The sequence below is a fragment of the Orbicella faveolata genome, unplaced genomic scaffold (assembly GCF_042242905.1).
Source record: "Orbicella faveolata isolate gen_17 unplaced genomic scaffold, um_ofav_v1 contig_12, whole genome shotgun sequence".
NCBI classification, from domain to species: Eukaryota; Metazoa; Cnidaria; class Anthozoa; order Scleractinia; family Merulinidae; genus Orbicella; species Orbicella faveolata.
The window spans coordinates 30,943,868-30,964,090 of NW_028301539.1; the positions used below are offsets into that span (position 1 = coordinate 30,943,868).

Sequence of the window (20,223 nt, forward strand, 5' to 3'; positions counted from 1 at the left end):
CCGCCTGCCTTGGTATAAAGCAGTCATGGCCGCGTCAAGGTTTCCATCTGATGTGATAGAGATGTTTTACGGTCCTATCTCGCGCCAAGAGAACGCGAGACTTTGGCCCCCTATAAGGCCCAGCAGCGATTTTGATTTTCAGTTGATATAAACCAACTTAAACAAATGGCTTCGTGTGGAAAATGGAAGTTCCAGAAGCCTATAAATTCAAAGCCGACCTTCTGAAATTCGCACAAAAAACGAAATCAAGATTTGCCGAAGTGATAGAGAATGAAATTAAAACCCTAAAAAGCGTCAAAACGCGGTTTGCGCTTAACGTTGAGTTTTCGATAACTAGAGATGGTGAAAAGCAAGAAATGGTACATTATTTCAAACAGACAGACCCCGCGGTTTTCAACAGAAACAACGCGGCAACAGTCAATAGCGTATTACGCCGATCCATTGATGGATTCAAAGGCAAAATAGAAGCATGGTCTCAAAGAGGCTCAGGCTGGGTGGTAAAAGCCGTTTTGCAAGCCTTCGTTAATGTCGCCCAATACCAACCATTTCGTGGAGGCAGTTAGATGCCGCTGCCCAAAAAGCTACAAACAAAAAAGCGATCATCAACGTCCAAAACCGGGACAACCAGTGCTTGAGATGGGCGCTGCGTGCGGCGTTATTTCTGCCGAAAGACGGCATGAACGTGTCAAGGCCGTCAAGGTATCCCACAGAAGACGGGCTGAATTTTACAGGAATAGACTTCCGAGCGCCCGTATCACAGCCGATAAATAAGCTAGAAAAGCAAAACCCGCACCTTGCTATAAATGTGTTTGGCTGAGCGCGTGATCGTGCATAGGCTCAGCGAAAAAGAGGGAGGTCTCCCAAGAATCACCTTGATGTTGACACAGACCAACGAAAAATCTCATTATACCTTTGTGAGAAGGTTGAACGCTTTGTTTTATGACCAAAGCAGGCATAACAGCAGCAAACATTTCTGCGAACGCTGTCTGCACGGCTACACGACGGCGGAGCTGCTGGAAAGGTACAAACCCGAATGCATGGAGCAGCTGAAAAGGCCCACAAGAACAGAGCTGCCCAAAGAGGGCGAAAACAAGGTGAAGTTCAACAACCACCACAAGCAGATGAAAGCGCCGTTCGTGGTTTACGCCGACTTTGAATCTTTGATCAGGAAGATACATGGCTGCGCTAAAAAAGGTCAGGCAACGATCAAAATAGAGGTGCACGAGGTCTGCGGCTTTTCGTACATAATCGTGAAAAGCGACGGCCATACGCACGGCCCGTTCGTGTACCGCGGGAAAGACGCGGTGCACAGGTTTTTGGCGAGCGTTCAGTACCACGAAAAGGTGATGAGGGCCGAGCTGACCGACAAAAAGCCGATCGTTATGACGCCAGAAGACTGGCGTAAATACAACAGCGCGACAGAATGTCACATCTGCAACGAAAGCCTGGTAAAGGCAGAGTTCCGAGACTCGTTTGACGTGTACAACCCCAACACCGGCGAGTACCACGGCCAAAGCCACCAAAAGGTGCTATTACCAGGCCTGGAAGGGGTTCGTGGGTCCTCTGTGAGAGAGAGAGCCCAAAGGCCCCGACAGCGAAGACTGCATATTTTGCAAAGCGCCGCTTTTGGTGAACAACTACAAAGACGCGGTGAAAGACCACTGCCACATAACCGGAAAATATCGGGGGGCTGCGCACAATGCTTGCAACCTGAAGTTCCGCCTAAAACCTAAAACGGCGCCGATAGCGGTGGTGGTCCACAACCTGAAGGGCTACAATGGACACCTGCTGATGCAGGCCGTGGCGCGGGTGCCGGGAGAAATAAGCTGCATTCCGAACAACACAGAGAAATACATCTCCTTTTCGCTTGGAAACCTGAGGTTCGTAGACAGCCTAAATTTCAAGATGAGCAGCCTAGACGCGCTGGTAAAGGGCAGCACACCAGAAGACATGAAAATAACGGAAAAAACTTGCGAAGACAGTGAAAAGAGGAAGCTGCTCCTAAAGAAAGGGATTTATCCTTACGAATACATGGACGGCTTTGAAAGGTTTACCGAGACATAGCTCCCGACCAAAGAAGAGTTCTTCTCGAAGTTGGCCGGGAAAGGGATAACCGACGAAGAGTACGCCCACGCGAAGAAGGTCTGGGCCGAGTTCGGATGCAAAACCCTCGGCGTTATCACGATCTATACTTGAAAACCGACGTCGTGCTGCTGGCAGATGTGTTTGAAAACTTCCGAAAAGTCTGCATGGGGAGGTACGGGCTAGATCCAGCACATTATTACACAGCCCCCGGTCTGAGCTGGGACGCGCTGTTGAAAAAGACCGGCTTAGAGCTAGAGCTTTTGACCGACCTGGACATGCACCTGTTCATCAAAAAAGGCATGCGCGACGGCATCTCGATTGCGAGCAAGGGGTACGCGAGGGCCAACAACCTGCGGGCCGCCGAGTACGACCCAACCAAGCCGCACAAATTCGTCATGTACCTGGACGCAAACAATCTGTACGGCCGGGCCATGAGCCTGCCGCTGCCCAAGGGAGGGTTCAAGTGGAAGAGAGTGATGCCCACCCAAGAGCAAATCATGAAGCTAAAAGAAAACTCCCGGATAGGATGGGTCTTGGAGGCGGACTTGGAGTATCCAGAGGAGCTCCACGAACCCCACAACAGCTACCCGCTCGCGCCAGAGAAAAAGGCGATCGGGGTGGAGCATATGTCGGGATACCAAAAAAGAATGATGGAAGACCAGGAACTGAACTTTCCAAAAAGCGAGAAACTGGTGCTCACGCTGGAGAACAAAAGCAAGTACGTCGTTCATTACAAGAATCTGCAGTTTTACCTCAGCCAGGGGATACGTTTGGAAAAAGCCTACCGGGTGATCGAGTTCGACCGGGAGCGGTGGATGGAGCCCTACACCCGGATGAACAGAGTTTAGGAAAGGAGGGAAGAGCGAGTTCGAGACCAACTTCTACAAACTGATGAACAACTCGGTGTTCGGCAAAACGATGGAAAACTTGAGAAACCGCGTCGACGTGAAGATTGTCCGCAGCTGGGAGACCGACAAGATCCGCCGCTTGGTGGCTAGCCCTCGTATGCAGGGCACGAGATATTTGGAAACGACCTGGCGAGTATTCACATGAACAAAACTCGGCTGATATTGAACAAGCCGATCTACACCGGCATGACGATCTTAGAGAACAGCAAGATTTTGATGTATGACTTCTTTTACAACCAGATGAAAGCGCGATACGGGCAAAAGTGCGATCTGATCTACACAGACACAGACAGCCTGCTCATGGAGATCGAGACGGATGACGTGTACAGAGACATGGCGGAAGGCCTCGACTCATACGACACGAGCAACTATCCCAAAGAGCACCCGCTTCACAGCAGCAAAAACAAAAAGGTGCTGGGGAAGATAGAAGACGAGTGCGCGGGGAGGGTGATTGATGAAGCGATGGCCATACGGCCAAAAATGTATTCAATCATGGAAGAAAAAGAAAAAAATGACAAGAAAGCCAAGGGAGTGAAAAAAAGCGTGGTAGAAAAAGAGATCCAGCATGAGCAATACAAAGAGGCACTGTTCGAGAAAAAGCAGTTCTGGCACGGGATGAACATCTTGCTAAGCGAGAGCCACGAGATCTACGGCATGCGCGTGGACAAGGTCTCGTTGTTGGCGTTCGACACGAAGCGGTGAATAGCAGATGACGGCGTGCACAAGCTGGTATGTGGACACAAGGACATCATCAGGCACGGACTTGTTCGGTAGGAAGCTGTGTATTTGGAGGCACAACCAACAGCTCTTCGCGAACAAAGCCGCGCTTAGGCCCATCGGACAAATAATAGACAATAGGCTCGTTCGGTTTAGTTACAGCTCTTTCAAAATGGTATACTTTCAAAGACCAGACTGGGTCTGTGGCTCTTTTAGTCCCCCCTTCAAGTTCGCCGGACTGATACAAATATCTTACATTGATAAGTGGGGGGAGCTTTTTTTCTTTCAAGCCAGCAGGTCTGGAATACTTTGTAGAGGGTTTGGAGGTGACAGATTTCTCTTTGATTGCGACAGCTGGTTTTTTTCCCGATAAGACTAGTGACTTCGCCGTTAAGAGCGACAACAACGTCGGGGAGCCTTTTGACCCAGGCAGTCGACCGCTGTCTAGAAGGCAGCAGCATTTCTACGGCATACTGATGCCCAAACAAGCGCTCGGCGAGCGTGCGGTTGAAACGCTTCACGATATCCTGTTTCTGTGAATTTCAGGGCGCCCGCGGCGAATGGTTGTTTTGTGGTTTTCCATTTCTTTTGTTACGCTTCCCATGAACTCGCGCCCAAGGTCGACCTGCAGCAGCTGAGGCCACGTCAAAGGGCTGGGCTTGTAATTCGACTGAAAAGCTTTCGCAACCTCCACAGAGTCTTTGGAGGTCAGAGGGTCAGCCTCTTTGAAACGGCTGGCGACGTCGACAACAGTCAGCGCGTATTTGTAAATTTCACGCCCACGTGGAAGCTTGTTGTGAGGCAGAAAAAGAAGGTCCACTTGGTTGACCGCGTTAGGCGTCGATACGTCGAATTTGGGACGAGGAATGTAGCGCGGCGCGGTGAGATAGATCTGCAAAGGGCTTGTTTGATAAGCCACTGCTTGGCGGTTTCTTGAGGGGCTTTCGCAGAGTCCGCTAATTTTTCGACGGCAGCGATGCCTTTCCAGTAGCCCTGGGGGCTGTAGTAGACTTTGGCAAGCTTGGCGTCCATTTATAACACCAAGGCGTTTATTCAAACTGAAAATGCTCGCATTTTCAAAGAAACCGAAAAGCCGCGTAGCCGAGAGCGAGCGCTCTGCCGCCTACAAAAAGCAGCTCGCCTTGTTTCTGCTGCTCACTGGGTTGATAAAAGCCGGCGAAGCGAGGCTCTTTGGGTGGTGGCATTGGCTTGTCTGGGTGGGCCTGGTTATAGAGTTTGAACGCGTAATCGGTGTTCGTGAAGTTCTGCTTCGCCTGTTCTTTGATTTCTCTGTTGGTTTGAATCCAATCCAGAAGCTTGGTGCGGTCGCTTGTGTATTTGGCCATAGCGGCCTGATAAGCTACAAGGGCTCTGTCATGCAGTGTTTTCTCTTCTAACGCGGTCTTCCCGCTGTCGCCAGACAAATATTTGGCAAGATAGCTGCCACCGGTAAAAGCAGCGGCGTTTAGAATCGCGCCTCCGATCATCATCGTAATGCTCACCTTTGTTAAAAGCTACGTTTCTTTTTTCTAAACCGAGGTCGCGAGGATCTTTTTTGTCTTCAAGGTAATCTTTGAGTGCTATGCTGCCTGCCAGGACAGCCGTGAATTTTGCATAGTTCATGGCGCTGCCGCTGGGGTCGAAGGTAAAGTTCTCTTTCACCACCTTTTTTGCAATCCAGCCGATGCCGGCGGTTGAGCCGGTGAGAACGGCCCATCGATGATCGTTTTAACGAGCTTGTTGTCCGCTTTCGTATTCAGCTGTGCGTTTTCTTTTTAAATGTCAATTCATCGGCCGGAGCCTTCTTATTTGGACAGGCATTGCCTCCACCGGTCGAGGCAGCTGCGTATCAAGCATCTCACCCAAACGAGCGACTGCTTGAGGAGGGGCAGGCTGTGAATTGAAAACTTTTATCCCTTCTCGTTTGTAGTAGAGGCCAAAGACGGAAACCACGATGCTGATTATACTAAGCCGCTGAGTCGTGCTGATAACGTTTCTCGTGTCTCCATTGCTTCCCCCTAGTGGGAGCGGTCGGCTCTTCGTTTGGTAGCGCCTTGTTTAACTGGGTTGGAACAAATCCCGCGGCTTCAGCGGCTTTTTTCTGTTCTTCGCGCCCCTTTTTGGTTCTCGCAGCCACGGCTTTGCCCGCAGCCACCCGTTTCGGGTTTTTTTTTCTTTCACAAGCGCAGTAGCTGGTATTTTTGAAGTTACGTGCTCCCATGTGTCGACTTGTGCCGCAGCTGGAGTTTCTGAATCTCTCATTATTTTATGCAACAAAAATATTTAATTGAGGAATTGCTGGACAATGCTTACTAATTATTCAGCAGTTCGCTCAACAACTGTGGAGCCGGCTGCTTCATGGCGCTGCTCCGGTGGACTGAAATCGATGTGTTTCGTTGTGATCAGTGCCGTGTTGGCTACCATGAGCAGCCGCCCACATCTCAACGTAATTAACGCAAGACCTCCGACAAGGGTGGACAACTCTTTGGTGATGACGTAATCTTTTTTGAGATCATTCTGCAGAGCTTCAACGTCTTTAATCGGCACAAACATCCTAACCGCCCTGGCGTACAACAAGAGACAGCTATCAACAAAGGTTTGAGTGGTCTGGCGCCCACATAAGTCTTGTACCTTTTGTAGTACTTTTCAACATCTTTAGCTTCCAAGCGCTAAACCTGCTCTTGTGTCAGCTGCACGCCGATGGCTTCTTTTGCTTTGCCTGTAGAAACCAGAATCGCAAGCTCTTCACGGAGGGCTGGAAAGTCAGGCCCCGGCAGACTCAAAGAGTCGGTCAGCGAATGACTCTTCGAGTCAGGTTCAGCTTCCAGAAGGCTCATGACTTCAGCCATTACAGGATCATTTCCTTCAGCCATCGTATATATTATAATTTTATTTTTTCCATTCAATTGCGAAAGGGTGGCGCAGAGAAAACACAAGGTGGGAGAACGGGCGCTCTTTCAGCCTCACAATCAGCTGCTTGTGGGCATCTTGGGAAAGCTCACCCGCGTATTCTTCGAAGATGGCCTTCGTGGTCTTGGCCTAAGGGGTGTAAAACAGCACAATGGCTACCGCATTTTCACAGGACGGCTTCACGATGCTGGAGAATTGCGGGGTCAGCACCTACACACTGATGCCGGCGTGGCGAGCGGAAAAGCCGAACTCGACCAGCTCTCCGGTCCACCCTTTCATGTCTTTCGAGGCCGCACAGTCATCAAGGACTATGAGAGTGTTGGTGCCTTCGAAACACATACGTATCACTTTCAACCAAAGTTCCACTTCGTGCTGCTCGCAGATGATGACATACAACCGCGGGTCTCTCTCAGTGAAGCGGTACAGGGTCTTTTTATAAGCGAACGTCGGGCAGATGAACACGACGTAATCGAACCGGCCGCGAAAAGGGGCGCAGAGCTGGTCCACGAGGAACCGCGTTTTGCCTGGGTTGGTCGGCCCCACGATGAGCGCGTTGAAGGGGATCTTGACGGGGTCCATTTTATTTAAAGTTTACGTTTCTAAAACTACACAGATTCCAGCTGTCTGTCCATGATGTTGAACTGAGAATCAGAGATCGGGAACACGTGGCAGTTCACGTTGCCCGAGCCTGAGGCTTTCCCCTCGATTTCCAGCTGGACGCCGTCGGTGGTGTTCACTAGCCCTGTGCCGCTGCCGTGCATTGTTTGGTCTGCCATGGAGCGCAGATCGATCAGAAGCCCGAACTTATTGTCAGTGTAGAACTTTTGAAGAGTCGTGTTCGGTTTTACTTTTTTCTTTCACAAAGAAGTGGCTGGCTTCTACCCACATGTCCTTGCTTTCGATGCCATCTTTGTACAGCATGTTGGGCGGTTGATGGTGACGCTGACCTTTTTATGTCAAGGAAGACGTATTTTTCGGAATCTCTGGTGCCTGCAGTAAACTGCTCTACGAAAAGCGGGAGGATCGCTTTCAGAAAACGGCTTTGGGAGTCGACTTTGATGTTCAGCCGCGAGTCTGTGTCCTTTCTGAAGGGCACCAATTTATGACGCATCACGTGATCGTAAGCGAACTCTTTGCCGCCCCTGTACACGTTGCGCGCCTTGTTTGCGAGCGTCTCGCTGCAGATCATTTCGTACTCGAGCTGGATGTTGATCAGCTTGTATTTCAGCTTGGTGGGGTCCGTGCCTTTGACCACCTGTGAAGCTTGGGAAAGAGTCACTTCAAATACGAGATCACTGTAAAGGGCCTGGGGGTAGAAAACGTCGTGGTCTGTCAGCAGCTGCTGGTCCAGCCTGATGCGATACTTGTTTCCATAGATTTCGTTCAGCTTGTTTTCAGTGTCGACGCCCGGGGTTTTCTTGTCCCCGGCTTTGGAGCGTATTTTGCACAAGTCTTTGCTCTAGATCTCATCAGGCACCTGTTGTCGCGTTTTTCGACTGGGAGGAAACGTTCTTCGAACGTTTTGTAGATGTATTACCCCTCGGTGTCTTACAAGATGCCGCCTGCAAACTTCACGACCAGCGTGTCCACCAGCGCCCGCGTGACGTTCTGAACGAGGAAGTTGTTGGCGTGCCCGTTGTCCATGTCGAGGTCAAAGCGTAGCGCCAGCGAGGCAGGCACCAGCACCTCGTGTTCATGCAGCTTGGGCACCGAAACGTACAGGGCATCGCCGGGGACGGCTTCGGTGCAGTCAAAGGTGATTCGTTTGACGGCGTGCGGGACTTTCATGGTACGTAATATCTTTTCAGTGTGAGATGGGCGAAGGTTCTCTGGCACAGACATTTTATAACACAGCTGTATTTTTTTCTTATTAAAAAATTCAATTGAAATGTATATAATTGCAACGGCAGACAGTGGCGACTTTGAAAATTCTGCTTTTGACCCTGACGACGACTGGTGGTAGGACGATGATGAGAGCGGCGGCTATGAAACAACTCCTTTTCTTCCAGGCTCCACCGCTACGCCAGCCCCTAATGGTAAAGAAGAAATTCCAATGAAAACAATGCAGAACGAAAAAAGCGGACTGCCAAACCCTTCTTATGCAGAAACATCCTTCGGCGCGCCGACGCTGAGTGAAAAAGCCTGGGTTGCTGCAAAGGTGTTATTGCCAAACATGAGCTTAAGCGAGCTTGAGGTATCGTACAACTCGAAAGGCAGACTTCAAGTTAAAATGTTTGGAGCTGGCAAAAAACTGTATAACCTGATGACCACAGAAAAAAGCACAGGTAGAGAGCAGATCATAAAATATAAATATAAATATGAGAAAGTCCAACAAACGATATACGAAAAACGAAAAGAATTAAAAGAGCAGCAATATGAGCCTTTACAAAAATGAAAAAGGAAAAAAGAAATGGTTGAAATAAGAGAATCCATAAGGAAGATCCAACAAGAAATTGGAGATCTTGAAAATGCAGAGGGTTCAGAGAGGGAATTGAAAAACTGAAAGGAAAACTAAGAACTCAGGAAGCAAAACATATAAAGGCACGTAGCCGATATATGAAAAGTTTTCAATCAGAAAAAGAGAAAACCCTGTTGGAGGAGAGTATTCAGGTGGGCGAAATTTTAGAAGATGAAGATTTAGCAGAGCCTGAAGAAGAGGTAGACGAGAATGAAGCTCTCAAAGCAATAAAAAATCAAAAAGACGTTCTGAACCGGCGAATTACACTGGGGATGTATAAAGCATCAGACCCATCTGAAAAAAAATCCTCAACGAAAAAAAGAAGCCGAAGAGAAAGTTGCACAACTTAAAGAAACTTAGGCAAAAATAGTGGAAGAAGAAAGAGAATTTCAGAAAAAACTTGGTATGTACCAAGTTTCCCAGCAACAAGAAATGGAAACACTTGAAAAAGAAAGAGCAGATCTGGGGAGAGCGAATGAAGAAGACAGGAAGATTATTAGCAATAAGAATACCCTGGTTCACGACAGAACTGCGGTAGAAGAAAGAGTGGCGCAGCGTGAAAGAGAGATCGAATGGGCAGACACCCGGCTTGAAGCAATTGGGCAAGACACCCGCCTTGAAGCAACTGAGCAAGACAGACCTCGTTTAGAAAAAATAAAGAAGATCTTCAAAAAATATGGCGTGACAGTAACCGCAATATTCCTTGCCGCAGGAGTCACAATTGGGGCTGTCGTCGATTCAATAACAAAGGCTCAGAAAGCCACCGGCAAAGTGCTTGGAGACGGTCTTTTAAGACAATAGGCGCAAAAGGCATAGGCGCCAAAGTCGCTTCCCTGCTGCCCGGGCTGATTGGCTCGATTGCGAGCTTCCTTTTCAAAACGACCGGGCAAGCGATAAGCTATCTTGCCGAGCACACCTGGCTTCTGATTTTGGCGGCTGTTGTCTTTATTGTTGAAAAATATCTCAAAAGGCAGCGTTAACGTGGCGCCATGAACAGCAAAGCCGCGACTCCTACCATACCAACGATGACGGCGGTTTTGTTTATTTCGTGTTGTGGAGCAGCGGGCTCTGTTTTTGGTGTCGTGGGCTCTATTTTTTTGGCGAGTGCTCGGGGCTTGCTTTGAAGAAGCGGTTACCGCTTTGTGAACTGAGTTAGATGGCTGGCTATTGGGTGGGTTGATTTTTGATGGGCCGCCTGCCATGAGCTTGAGCGCAGCTTTTTTTGTCTCTGGGTTGACCTCGTTGTTGACCCTCAGTTTCATTCCAGCAACAGCCTGTTTCAGCTTCTTGTTGTAACCAACCGTGCTTTCCGTGTTGATGATCATTCTCGCGGGCATTAGCCACGCGCCAGGACAGACCGCCAGGTTGAGCCTCACCTTCGCTTCATCCACCGCCAGCTGGTACCTTTGCACGCTCTGTGCCAGGTCGAGCTGTCTAATCGCGTCTTCCATCAGCACCAGAAACTCGCTTTAGGCTTCTTTGGCCCGGCCGCCTTGGCCAAGAATACTGCTGCGCACATTCACCTGCGCACCCAAGATGCAGTACACGAACGCTTCGATTGACTGGTTTATGCTCGATGAATCTATGCCGAACTCGTCGCAGCTTCTTTTGTATGAAGCCACGTCATAATGATTGTCGGATCTGTTGAATGTTGGATCGCCTGGCAAAGCGCTGATGCTCTGAATACTACCAAGCTGGTACAAAATGCGCCTGACCGTGAAATACACGTGGAATTTATAAAACGCTCTTATTTGCGGCGGCAGTGCCAGGCCGCTGTCAAAGATTTCTCGAGAAATTCCGCAGCCTTGTGTCGCACAACACACGGCAAAGTTGAGCTGTTGGGACCAATACTTCATGTCGGGCCCGATTAGCCAATTCTTGGATTCGGCCGCCGTGCTGTGCATGAGCGTGGTTTGTTGAAAGATTTCTCTGAATTTCATCACGAAGAAGGCGTCTGGGGTCACGTAGATGTTTATGGGTTGGTGGAAGATTTTTCTCAGGCTCGGCGCCGCTTACGTGAAATCTGCGGCTGGGATTGGTAACGCTCTTTAGGTTTTCATGGGCGACAATTGATATGAGAAGCCTGACATGCCTGCCAAACCAAGAGCGGCTTTCATTTTCTGGCTCCACTAGCTACCGCCTGTCTGAACCAAACACGCTTTGAAGGGAGCCTTTTCCTGCCTTAAAGAACATTTCTGCTGACACATTCCGCTTTTTATCAATATTGATCTGGGCAACGAGCTGGTTTTTATGAGCGTTCGGGAACAGTTCCGTTAATGCGGCCCACGCGCTTGTCTGGGCCACGACTTCTCTGACTTTCGTATCGGGCCTTTGCGCCCATTTTTCAAAGTCCTTGATCGGTGAACGCGTCGCTATCCATTTTGAATATATTATATTTGTACAATGTAATGGTGGTGCTTACGATTGTCGCGAAAAATAACGGAGAAACTGTGTACTTTGAGGAGCCGATCCCTAGGGTACATTTCATCAGACTCCTGTCTTGCAGTTTGTACAATAGCTGGCACAATCTGAAAAATGAAGGTTCACTGAGTTGGGGGCCAAAGATGCTTCAGCTACGAATGTTTCTAAAATTCTTCCAGTGCATTACACTTTAGAGAGCTTGGGAAAAGAAATAGGCGGCCTGTTCGCAAAATATGATCACAAACTGGAAACAGAAACAAATTAATCAACCTGTTGGCCAGCTTGTAATCAAACATTTTGGGTTAAAACCAATTACCCTTGACCGTGATTCAGCTTATATGTTTGGTATTGGGCGGAATTTAAAATCTATAACATTCGTAAAACGGCTTACATCTCCAACGACATATTTTATTCAATGCGATCTGATCGACAAAACCAAAAACGTTTTGAACGGAAAGAGATCAGATGTTTTGGCTAGATTTGACATAAAAGGTTTGCCTTATGCAAAAGTAAGCTACGATCCTACCCCGCAACAGCTGTTGCGTGACTGGTCGACGTACTTCTACGTAAGAAGCATAACTGTCAGCGTCAAAGATGAACATGGCGAGCTCTTTGATTTCAAAGGCATGCCTCTGGAATTTGAATTAGAAATTAATTAACGCTTTTTATACCATGTCATCTGCGAACGTTCTGCCTTCCGCTCCTCCTGAGGAACCTCTCTATCCCGTACTGACGGTACCAGCTGAAAATTTCCGTTTGCAAAAGATCGGCAAGATGGCCAAAGTTTTGGACCAAGAGGTCGGCCACTATCGCCTCGTTGCGAAAAAATACAAACGGGCAAAAAATTTTCGTTAATTGGAGTGCTGCGGGCTCCAGTTTTTTCTCAGCGGCGTTTTCAAGCGCGAGCTTTGGTTCGGCCCTGTCTGTGGTTGACCTGCCGGCCACAATTCCATTACGCGGCGTTGGCGCCTGTTTCGCTCTCGTTTCTTCGGGGCTGATAATCGTCAGCAGAAAAATTGAGGCGAAAATTAAAAAGCATCAGGAGATTACCACGCTCGCCGCCGCCAAACGTGACACAGTCAACAGATTGTTATCCAAGCTTTGGATAACAACGCCGTGTCTGCCCACGAGTTTGACATCATTCTTTCCGAGTTTCAGCAGTACAACTTCCTGAAGGAACAAGTCCGAGCCAAGCTGCTTCGTCAACCGTCGAGCAGAAAGTTTGTTGATGTTGAAAAACTGGAGCAAGATATCCGCGGCAAAGTTGAAGCCGAATCGGTAAAAAAAATAACCGACCCCGCCGCTTCGAATTGACATTTGAAAACACAAAGTGTCATTTGCATATTATAAAAACATGATTGTCAGTTTCCACTTGATTGCGTTTCTTGTGAATGAATATTTCACGCCTGAGTGGCAGAGACAGGTACGTGATATTACACGCGAAGTTGTTGACACGCTTCCGTTTGTTTAAGGCCTTCAGACTACGGCTTCCGGTTGCACATTCCTCTTGGCTTAAGTCGGAGCCATCAGGAATTTTCAAAGCCATTAGGAATGTTGAAGCCAAGAGGAATTTACAGGCGGATTTCTCTTTTTTGCCCACAGTTTGTTAGAATAGGGCATTTCTTCTCGGCCAGGTCAATAAAAATAACACTTTTCACCCTTTTTCGATAAAAAATCGGGTGCAACAGCGGTAAAACAAAGAGCTTCCGCTAGAGCGAAAAAAAAAATAAACAGCTGATTGCCCTAGGGCAAAATATTACACGTTCAGACATGTTTACATTTCTTTTGACAAGAGAATATTGGCGACCTCTTATGGGTTCATCCGTTTCATCTCGTCAACAAAAGCATCTGGTAACAAGAAGATCTGTTAGATCTTATAACCGCGCTTTTAAAATTTAACTGTTTGCTTAGCACTACCGTCGGAACGCAGTGCACATTTCCGGTCATCATTTTTCGGCTCTTTTCGTCATATCCCCCTCTCGGGAGGGTTTTGTAAAGTTAGCGAATTAGTTGCAAGCCACCGTAATGGTGATTGCTGTCGGCGAAATGTTTATTTGCCAAAAAATTGCGGCCAAATCTTTCGGAGATGGAAGTCAGGACATTTGTAAGGATACAGAAAGTAATTTGGGACCAGTTGCTGACTTGTAAGGCTGAAATTATCCAGAAGTAAGGTTTTTTTAACGTGAACGTAACGAAGGCCACGCGGTGAATAAATTATCGGCTCTTCTCACTGTCTCGTTCTGTTTTTTGTTTCGTTCTCTTTTGGAGTCCGCCGAGGTCATTTTTTCGTCTAAATAACTTGAGAAAAGTTCGAAAAAGATGTTCCTCTTGAATTTTCAGCTTTCAGGCAATAATCCTGGATTTTTTTGACCGAAACGTAGGTTCACTGGTTATGTTAATGTGTTTCGGTGGCTATGGGCGACCGTCGCTTCCTTTGTCGACTCACGCAATGAAGCGAGGTTACAAAAAAAAATCTAATAATATTTAGTTCTGGTTTTGTTCGATTTCGTTGAAATTTTAATATGATGAAGCTGGATTGTTAACGAATAGATTTTAATACTGCCGATATGAGGTAGCTATTAACGCTAAAGTGATATATCGCTTCGATGTCAGGGTTTTGAAGAGATTTTTTTGCAACGTGTAGGTTCGGCGTGATCTTATAATCTGAGATTTCTGTTGACCCTGAAGAAACAAGGTTTGGCGAGTAAACATTACCGATTGCGTAATTTAAAGTTGGCCGAGTGGAGATCTGCGTCTGGTCTCCGACAAAAAAAAAAATAACAAGAAGATCTGTTAGATCTTATAACCGCGCTTTTAAAATTTAACTGTTCGCTTAGCACTACCGTCGGAACGCAGTGCACATTCCAAAGCAGTCATTGATGATTCTTTTCTTACTGTAGACATCACATCACTTGATCAACACAAACTGTATTATTGCACCATCAGTGGTAGCCGTTGACAAATCTCCGATGACTTAATGGCCTTAATCTAGAACTTTCTTCGGGATATGTATGGGCATGAACGATATCAACGACACAATAATAACACTATTAACAACAGCTTTCTTTCTTAAAAGTCATGATTAAATTTAATTGGTGTTTTCCACGAGTAAAGGGCTAGCAAAGTAGTCACACAAGTCATAAAAAAACCCTATCCCGACCGATGTATCGATTTTGGTCACTCCAGTGACCACAGATTGAAAACGTGACAGAAAATTGGCGTTACTTTTGATTCTCACCAAATTTGTCGTATCCCCCCCCCCGCTCGGGAGAATTTTGTTAAGTTAGCTAATTTAGTATGCAAGCCACCGTAATGGCGGTCGCCGCCGGCGAAATGTTTATTTGCTCAAAATTGGGGCAAAATCTTTCGGAGATGGAAATCAGGACATTTGTAAGGATACAGAAAGTAATTTGGGACCGGTTGCTGGCTTCTAAGGCTGAATTTATCCAGAAGTAAGCTGTATTTTCGTTTTCGTGTCGAAAGCCACGCGATGAAATATTATCGGCTTGTTCTGCTGTCTTGTTCTGTTTTTTCTCTTTGTCGTTTTTGTAGCCCGCCGAGGCCAGTCTTTCGTCTAAATCAGTTGAAAAAGGTTCGAAAAAGATGTTCCCATTCAAGTTTAAGCTCTCAGGCGATAATTGTGGAGTTTTTTGGCCGAAACGTCGGCTTTGTTATGTTGGTGTTTTTCGGTTGCTATGGGCGACCGTTGCTTCCTTTGTTAGGACAAGTCTGGAGAGTGAGGTCACAAAAAAATTCGAATTAATTCTGGTTTTGTTCGATTTCGCTGAAATTTTAACACGATAAAGCTGGATTGTTAAGGAATAGATTTACCGCCTGCCGATGTGTGGTAGCTATTAACGCTGAAGTGTTATATCGCTTCGAAGTCAGGGTTTTGAAGAGATTTTTTTGCAACATGTGGGTTCGGCGTGATTTTGTAATCTGAGGTTTCGGTTGACCCCGAAGGAAAAAATATCCGGAAAAGGTCATTTCATCGACGATTCAAACAAATATAAATATGTATATGTTCCGAGCTAAATTTCTGGTGAAAAAATATAATTTTTGACGAGCGCTGGGTTTTTAATTTATTCCCGCGAAAGATGAGATTTATTGTTTCAACAGCTTTTGGCGAGTAAACATCACAGGTTGCGTGACTCAAAATTTGGCCGAGTGGAAGCTTGGGTCTGCTCGCACCGAAGTCGAAAAAAACAAGAAGATCTGTTAGATCTTATAACCGCGCTTTTAAAATTTAACTGTTCGCTTAGCACTACCGTCGGAACGCAGTGCACATTCCAAAGCAGTCATTGATGATTCTTTTCTTACTGTAGACATCACATCACTTGATCAACACAAACTGTATTATTGCACCATCAGTGGTAGCCTTTGACAAATCTCCGATGACTTAATGGTCTTAATCTAGAACTTTCTTCGGGATATGTATGGGCATGAACGATATCAACGACACAATAATAACACTATTAACAACAGCTTTCTTTCTTAAAAGTCATGATTAAATTTAATTGGTGTTTTCCACGAGTAAAGGGCTAGCAAAGTAGTCACACAAGTCATAAAAAAACCCTATCCCGACCGATGTATCGATTTTGGTCACTCCAGTGACCACAGATTGAAAACGTGACAGAAAATTGGCGTTACTTTTGATTTGTCGTATCCCCCCCCTCGGGAGAATTTTGTTAAGTTAGCTAATTTAGTATGGAAGCCACCGTAATGGCGGTCGCCGCCGGCGAAATGTTTATTTGCTCAAAATTGGGGCAAAATCTTTCGGAGATGGAAATCAGGACATTTGTAAGGATACAGAAAGTAATTTGGGACCGGTTGCTGGCTTCTAAGGCTGAATTTATCCAGAAGTAAGCTGTATTTTCGTTTTCGTGTCGAAAGCCACGCGATGAAATATTATCGGCTGCTGTCTTGTTCTGTTTTTTCTCTTTGTCGTTTTTGTAGCCCGCCGAGGCCAGTCTTTCGTCTAAACCAGTTGAAAAAGGTTCGAAAAAGATGTTCCCATTCAAGTTTAAACTCTCAGGCGATAATTGTGGAGTTTTTTGGCCGAAACGTCGGCTTTGTTATGTTCGTGTCTTTCGGTTGCTATGGGCGACTGTTGCTTCCTTTGTTAGGACAAGTCTGGGAAGTGAGGTCACAAAAAAATTCTACTTAATTCTGGTTTTGTTCGATTTCGCTGAAATTTTAACACGATAAAGCTGGATTGTTAAGGAATAGATTTACCGCCTGCCGATGTGTGGTAGCTATTAACGCTGAAGTGTTATATCGCTTCGAAGTCAGGGTTTTGAAGAGATTTTTTTGCAACATGTGGGTTCGGCGTGATTTTGTAATCTGAGGTTTCGGTTGACCCCGAAGGAAAAAAAAAATATCCGGAAAAGGTCATTTCATCGACGATTCAAACAAATATAAATATGTATATGTTCCGAGCTAAATTTCTGGTGAAAAAATATAATTTTTGACGAGCGCTGGGTTTTTAATTTATTCCCGCGAAAGATGAGATTTATTGTTTCAACAGCTTTTGGCGAGTAAACATGACAGGTTGCGTGACTCAAAATTTGGCCGAGTGGAAGCTTGGGTCTGCTCGCACCGAAGTCGAAAAAAAAAAAACCACGGGTAAACCATGAACCGCGCTCGGCCCATGGCCGCGCGGTTAAAAAAACCACGGGTAAACCATGAACCGCGCTCGGCCCATGGCCGCGCGGTTAAAAAAAAATAAACCAAGGGTAGAACATGAACCGCGCTCGGCCCATGGCCGCGCAGTTAATAATAAAATTTTATCATCGTTCGGTATTCTAAAGCGCCACCACTTGTCTCCTACTCTCTCTCTCTTGGGTATTTTAAAAGTTTTGGCTTCTTTTGGCTTTGCTCAACCGGCCCTTTTCTTCCGCGGCCCATTTTTTCATACCTAAGACCCGCCAATCTTCAATTGCTTTCCTCTTTGTCAAGGCAGAAAGCTAGCCTCGTCACGGCGATCGCTATCCTCGCAGCCAAAAAGCCCGCCCAAAATTTGGCAAAACTTATTAAAAGTTTGTTAAAATCTTCTAGCTTTTCCAAGCGGCTGTACGTTTCTTCGAGGGCTTTATTTACCTTGTCACACCTTTCGACGAAATCGGCTGTCAGTTCCTCGTGGGTGCGGATGGCGGGCATTTATAGCAAAACCCTCGGCTTGTTTAATTATCAATCCATGAGATTCGGGCCAACAGTTTTGGACATCCATTTTTTATATGCTCATAAAACACAGAATTACGTATTATCCTATAGCATCCTAGACAGTTTTTAGGTCTTCGTTTACAATTATTTTTATGTTTGTTGAGCAGGCTCGATTTAGGAGAATTTTTGCCGCACACTCTGCATATATACTTACAATCAAGTTTTTGGGGCGGAGTTGGGTAATTAGGCTGAGGTCTCGCGCTCTCTTCGAGCGAGATAGGACCGTAAAACATCTCTATCACAGATAAAAACCTTGACGCGGCCATGGTTGCTTTCTACCAAGGCAGGCGGCTTGTTCAATTGGAAAATAAATCTAGATCAACAATCGCGGGCAGTTAACACACATGGATGATGGGGGTTCTGGACTCAAGGCGGTTTGTGCTAATTGCGTAGAGCGAAGCGAGACGCGAAATAAGCAACAAACCGCCTTGATCCAGGACTCCCATCATCCATGTGTGTGAAAGTTAAAACGAAAATGTCGTTTTCTTTCTCGGAAAGGCACAACTATTTCAAGGACAAAAAAAAAAACACACACACACACACAACCTGCCTCTATTCTTGCTAGGGACTAGCCATATGGAAAATACGAACAAAGTTGCGTTTTCTAGCCATGCCGAAGAAATTTGATTTTGTTCGATTTTTGTTGACATTTGCCCTTAGATAAAAGGAAAAACCAATTCTGAGAGATTCAAATTTCTGAAGCTGTACACTAGTATAATGCGCGAGGCGCTCAAGTAGAAAATTCATTCTATCCTGAAGTAGTATTTGAGCGCAATATATAGGGGAGACATCTTTTCTGCATACTTCTACCATAGGAAGCAGTATTAGAGCTTATTAGCAAAAACTAACTGCAGTCAGAGATATCTAACAGTAGCAATTAAATGTAGACAGGATGATAGATGCGTATGCAGCCATGCACTACTGGAAAAAAGACGTGAAAAAATTTTCAGGCTTTGAACGGGATTCGAATCCACGACCTTTGCGTTACCGGTGCAATGCTCTCCCTACAATGCTCTAACTACGGTCCGTTTCATCTCTGACTAGGACCTATTTATATATAAACGATACGCGATTCTTTTCTCTCTGTTAGGCAAATATTTATGGATTGTCTCTTGCAAAAACACAAACTGAAAGTAGCACATAGAATAAATCAAATTCTCTTACCAGCACAATAGGCGAGAGAGCAAGAGTACGTCGGCTGCAAATAGTATACGAAGAAATTCCCGGCACAATCTTTGATGTCTACGTCGAACGATTGAGCACAACCGCCATTGATGTTAAAAAAGTTCACACAGGCCTTGACAGTCACTTTTGCATTATTTTGCGGATGCGTTCCTCGCAGCCAAATTGGCGCTATAGTGCCACAATGCTTTGGATCTACCACTGAAGTCGGCATTTTTCCACCTACATAGCTGTTGAAACGGTACCATCCCCAAGGAAGAGCTCTATCACACAGTGCTACTTGTCCTGGCTTCCACTTACTCTTAATACTTCTTCGTTGCTCGTTAATTTCAACGTAATTTCCCTTGTTACAGCATCCATTGCACTGAGCCTGATGGCATTGCCTGAAAGCCGTAAAGGTAAAAGCAAGCCCAAATACTAAATAAACCGTAAAATGCATTGTGCGGATTCAAACATCAACTGCTCGCGGTAGAATTTATCTTGGAAGCCGCCGCTCAGACGGCTTCCCCTTATAAGGAAATATAAAACAAGATACTTCTACTTAAATTCATTTCCTTCGGGACCAGGATTAAGCCTGCCATAAACAATAAACAGATACTCATCCAGTAAAATAACATTCTCTTCACATTCAATTTGACACCACCAGTTTTCATGACATCTTTTATATCCTTTCTTGTGTGTCATATTTCTGGATGCATGAACGGTAATCACCAGGAGACGGAGTCCACTGGGCCATGGGGGACTGAATTTAGTCTTGGGCATGCGCTATTGCGATAGAGCTATTACGAGGTTGAAGGTGACTAAGAAGATAATTACCGTCTGATATTTTCTCAGATGCGATGAAATACAACATGTGTATGGTTACGAAGACCGTACTGTTTCGTCTGTGTGAAGTTGTTTATCAGAGAAATTCTATTCTGACTTGCTCTCTGTTGTAGTTCTATTTTCCATTTTCTTTGAGATAGATTGAGGAAAAAAAAAAAAAAAAAGAAAAGACGCTCTGTTACTTGATACAGTTAAGTTCCTTCGCAACGGCATACTTTAAGTGCGATCCCATTTTAGATACTGACACCCAGGTAGCTTAGGCCAAGGACCAGATGGTTACCAACTATTTTGTAAATAAATACTTTCTTGAAGGAGGAACTGTAAAATAATTTCTATTTCCCGTTCACGTGTTACAACAGCAAAACCGTCAACATAAGATTCCAGAAAATGCTTGGCACGACTGCACGGAAAATTATAAGAAGTAAGACTGACCGCCGTTCAACCCTTATTAACCGCGCGGCCATGGGCCGAGCGCGGTTCATGGGTGGTTTATTA

The 20,223-nt window shown here is 45.9% G+C and overlaps 1 protein-coding gene and 1 pseudogene across 2 annotated transcripts in view; one reads left to right on the forward strand and one right to left on the reverse strand.

Moving 5' to 3' along the window:
* The window catches only part of LOC110051450 (von Willebrand factor D and EGF domain-containing protein-like), an 83,294-nt gene extending 63,403 nt beyond the window's left edge, over nt 1-19,891 (reverse strand). For both annotated transcript variants that reach the window (XM_089277571.1, XM_089277580.1), the window contains exon 1: nt 18,886-19,891. In XM_089277571.1, the coding sequence (XP_089133697.1) occupies nt 18,886-19,342 (457 nt within the window). In that variant the 5' untranslated portion in view covers nt 19,343-19,891. The remainder of the gene's footprint in view (nt 1-18,885) is intronic.
* Nucleotides 357-2,933, forward strand: LOC149117525 (uncharacterized; annotated as a pseudogene).
* Nucleotides 19,892-20,223: the final 332 nt, after the last annotated feature.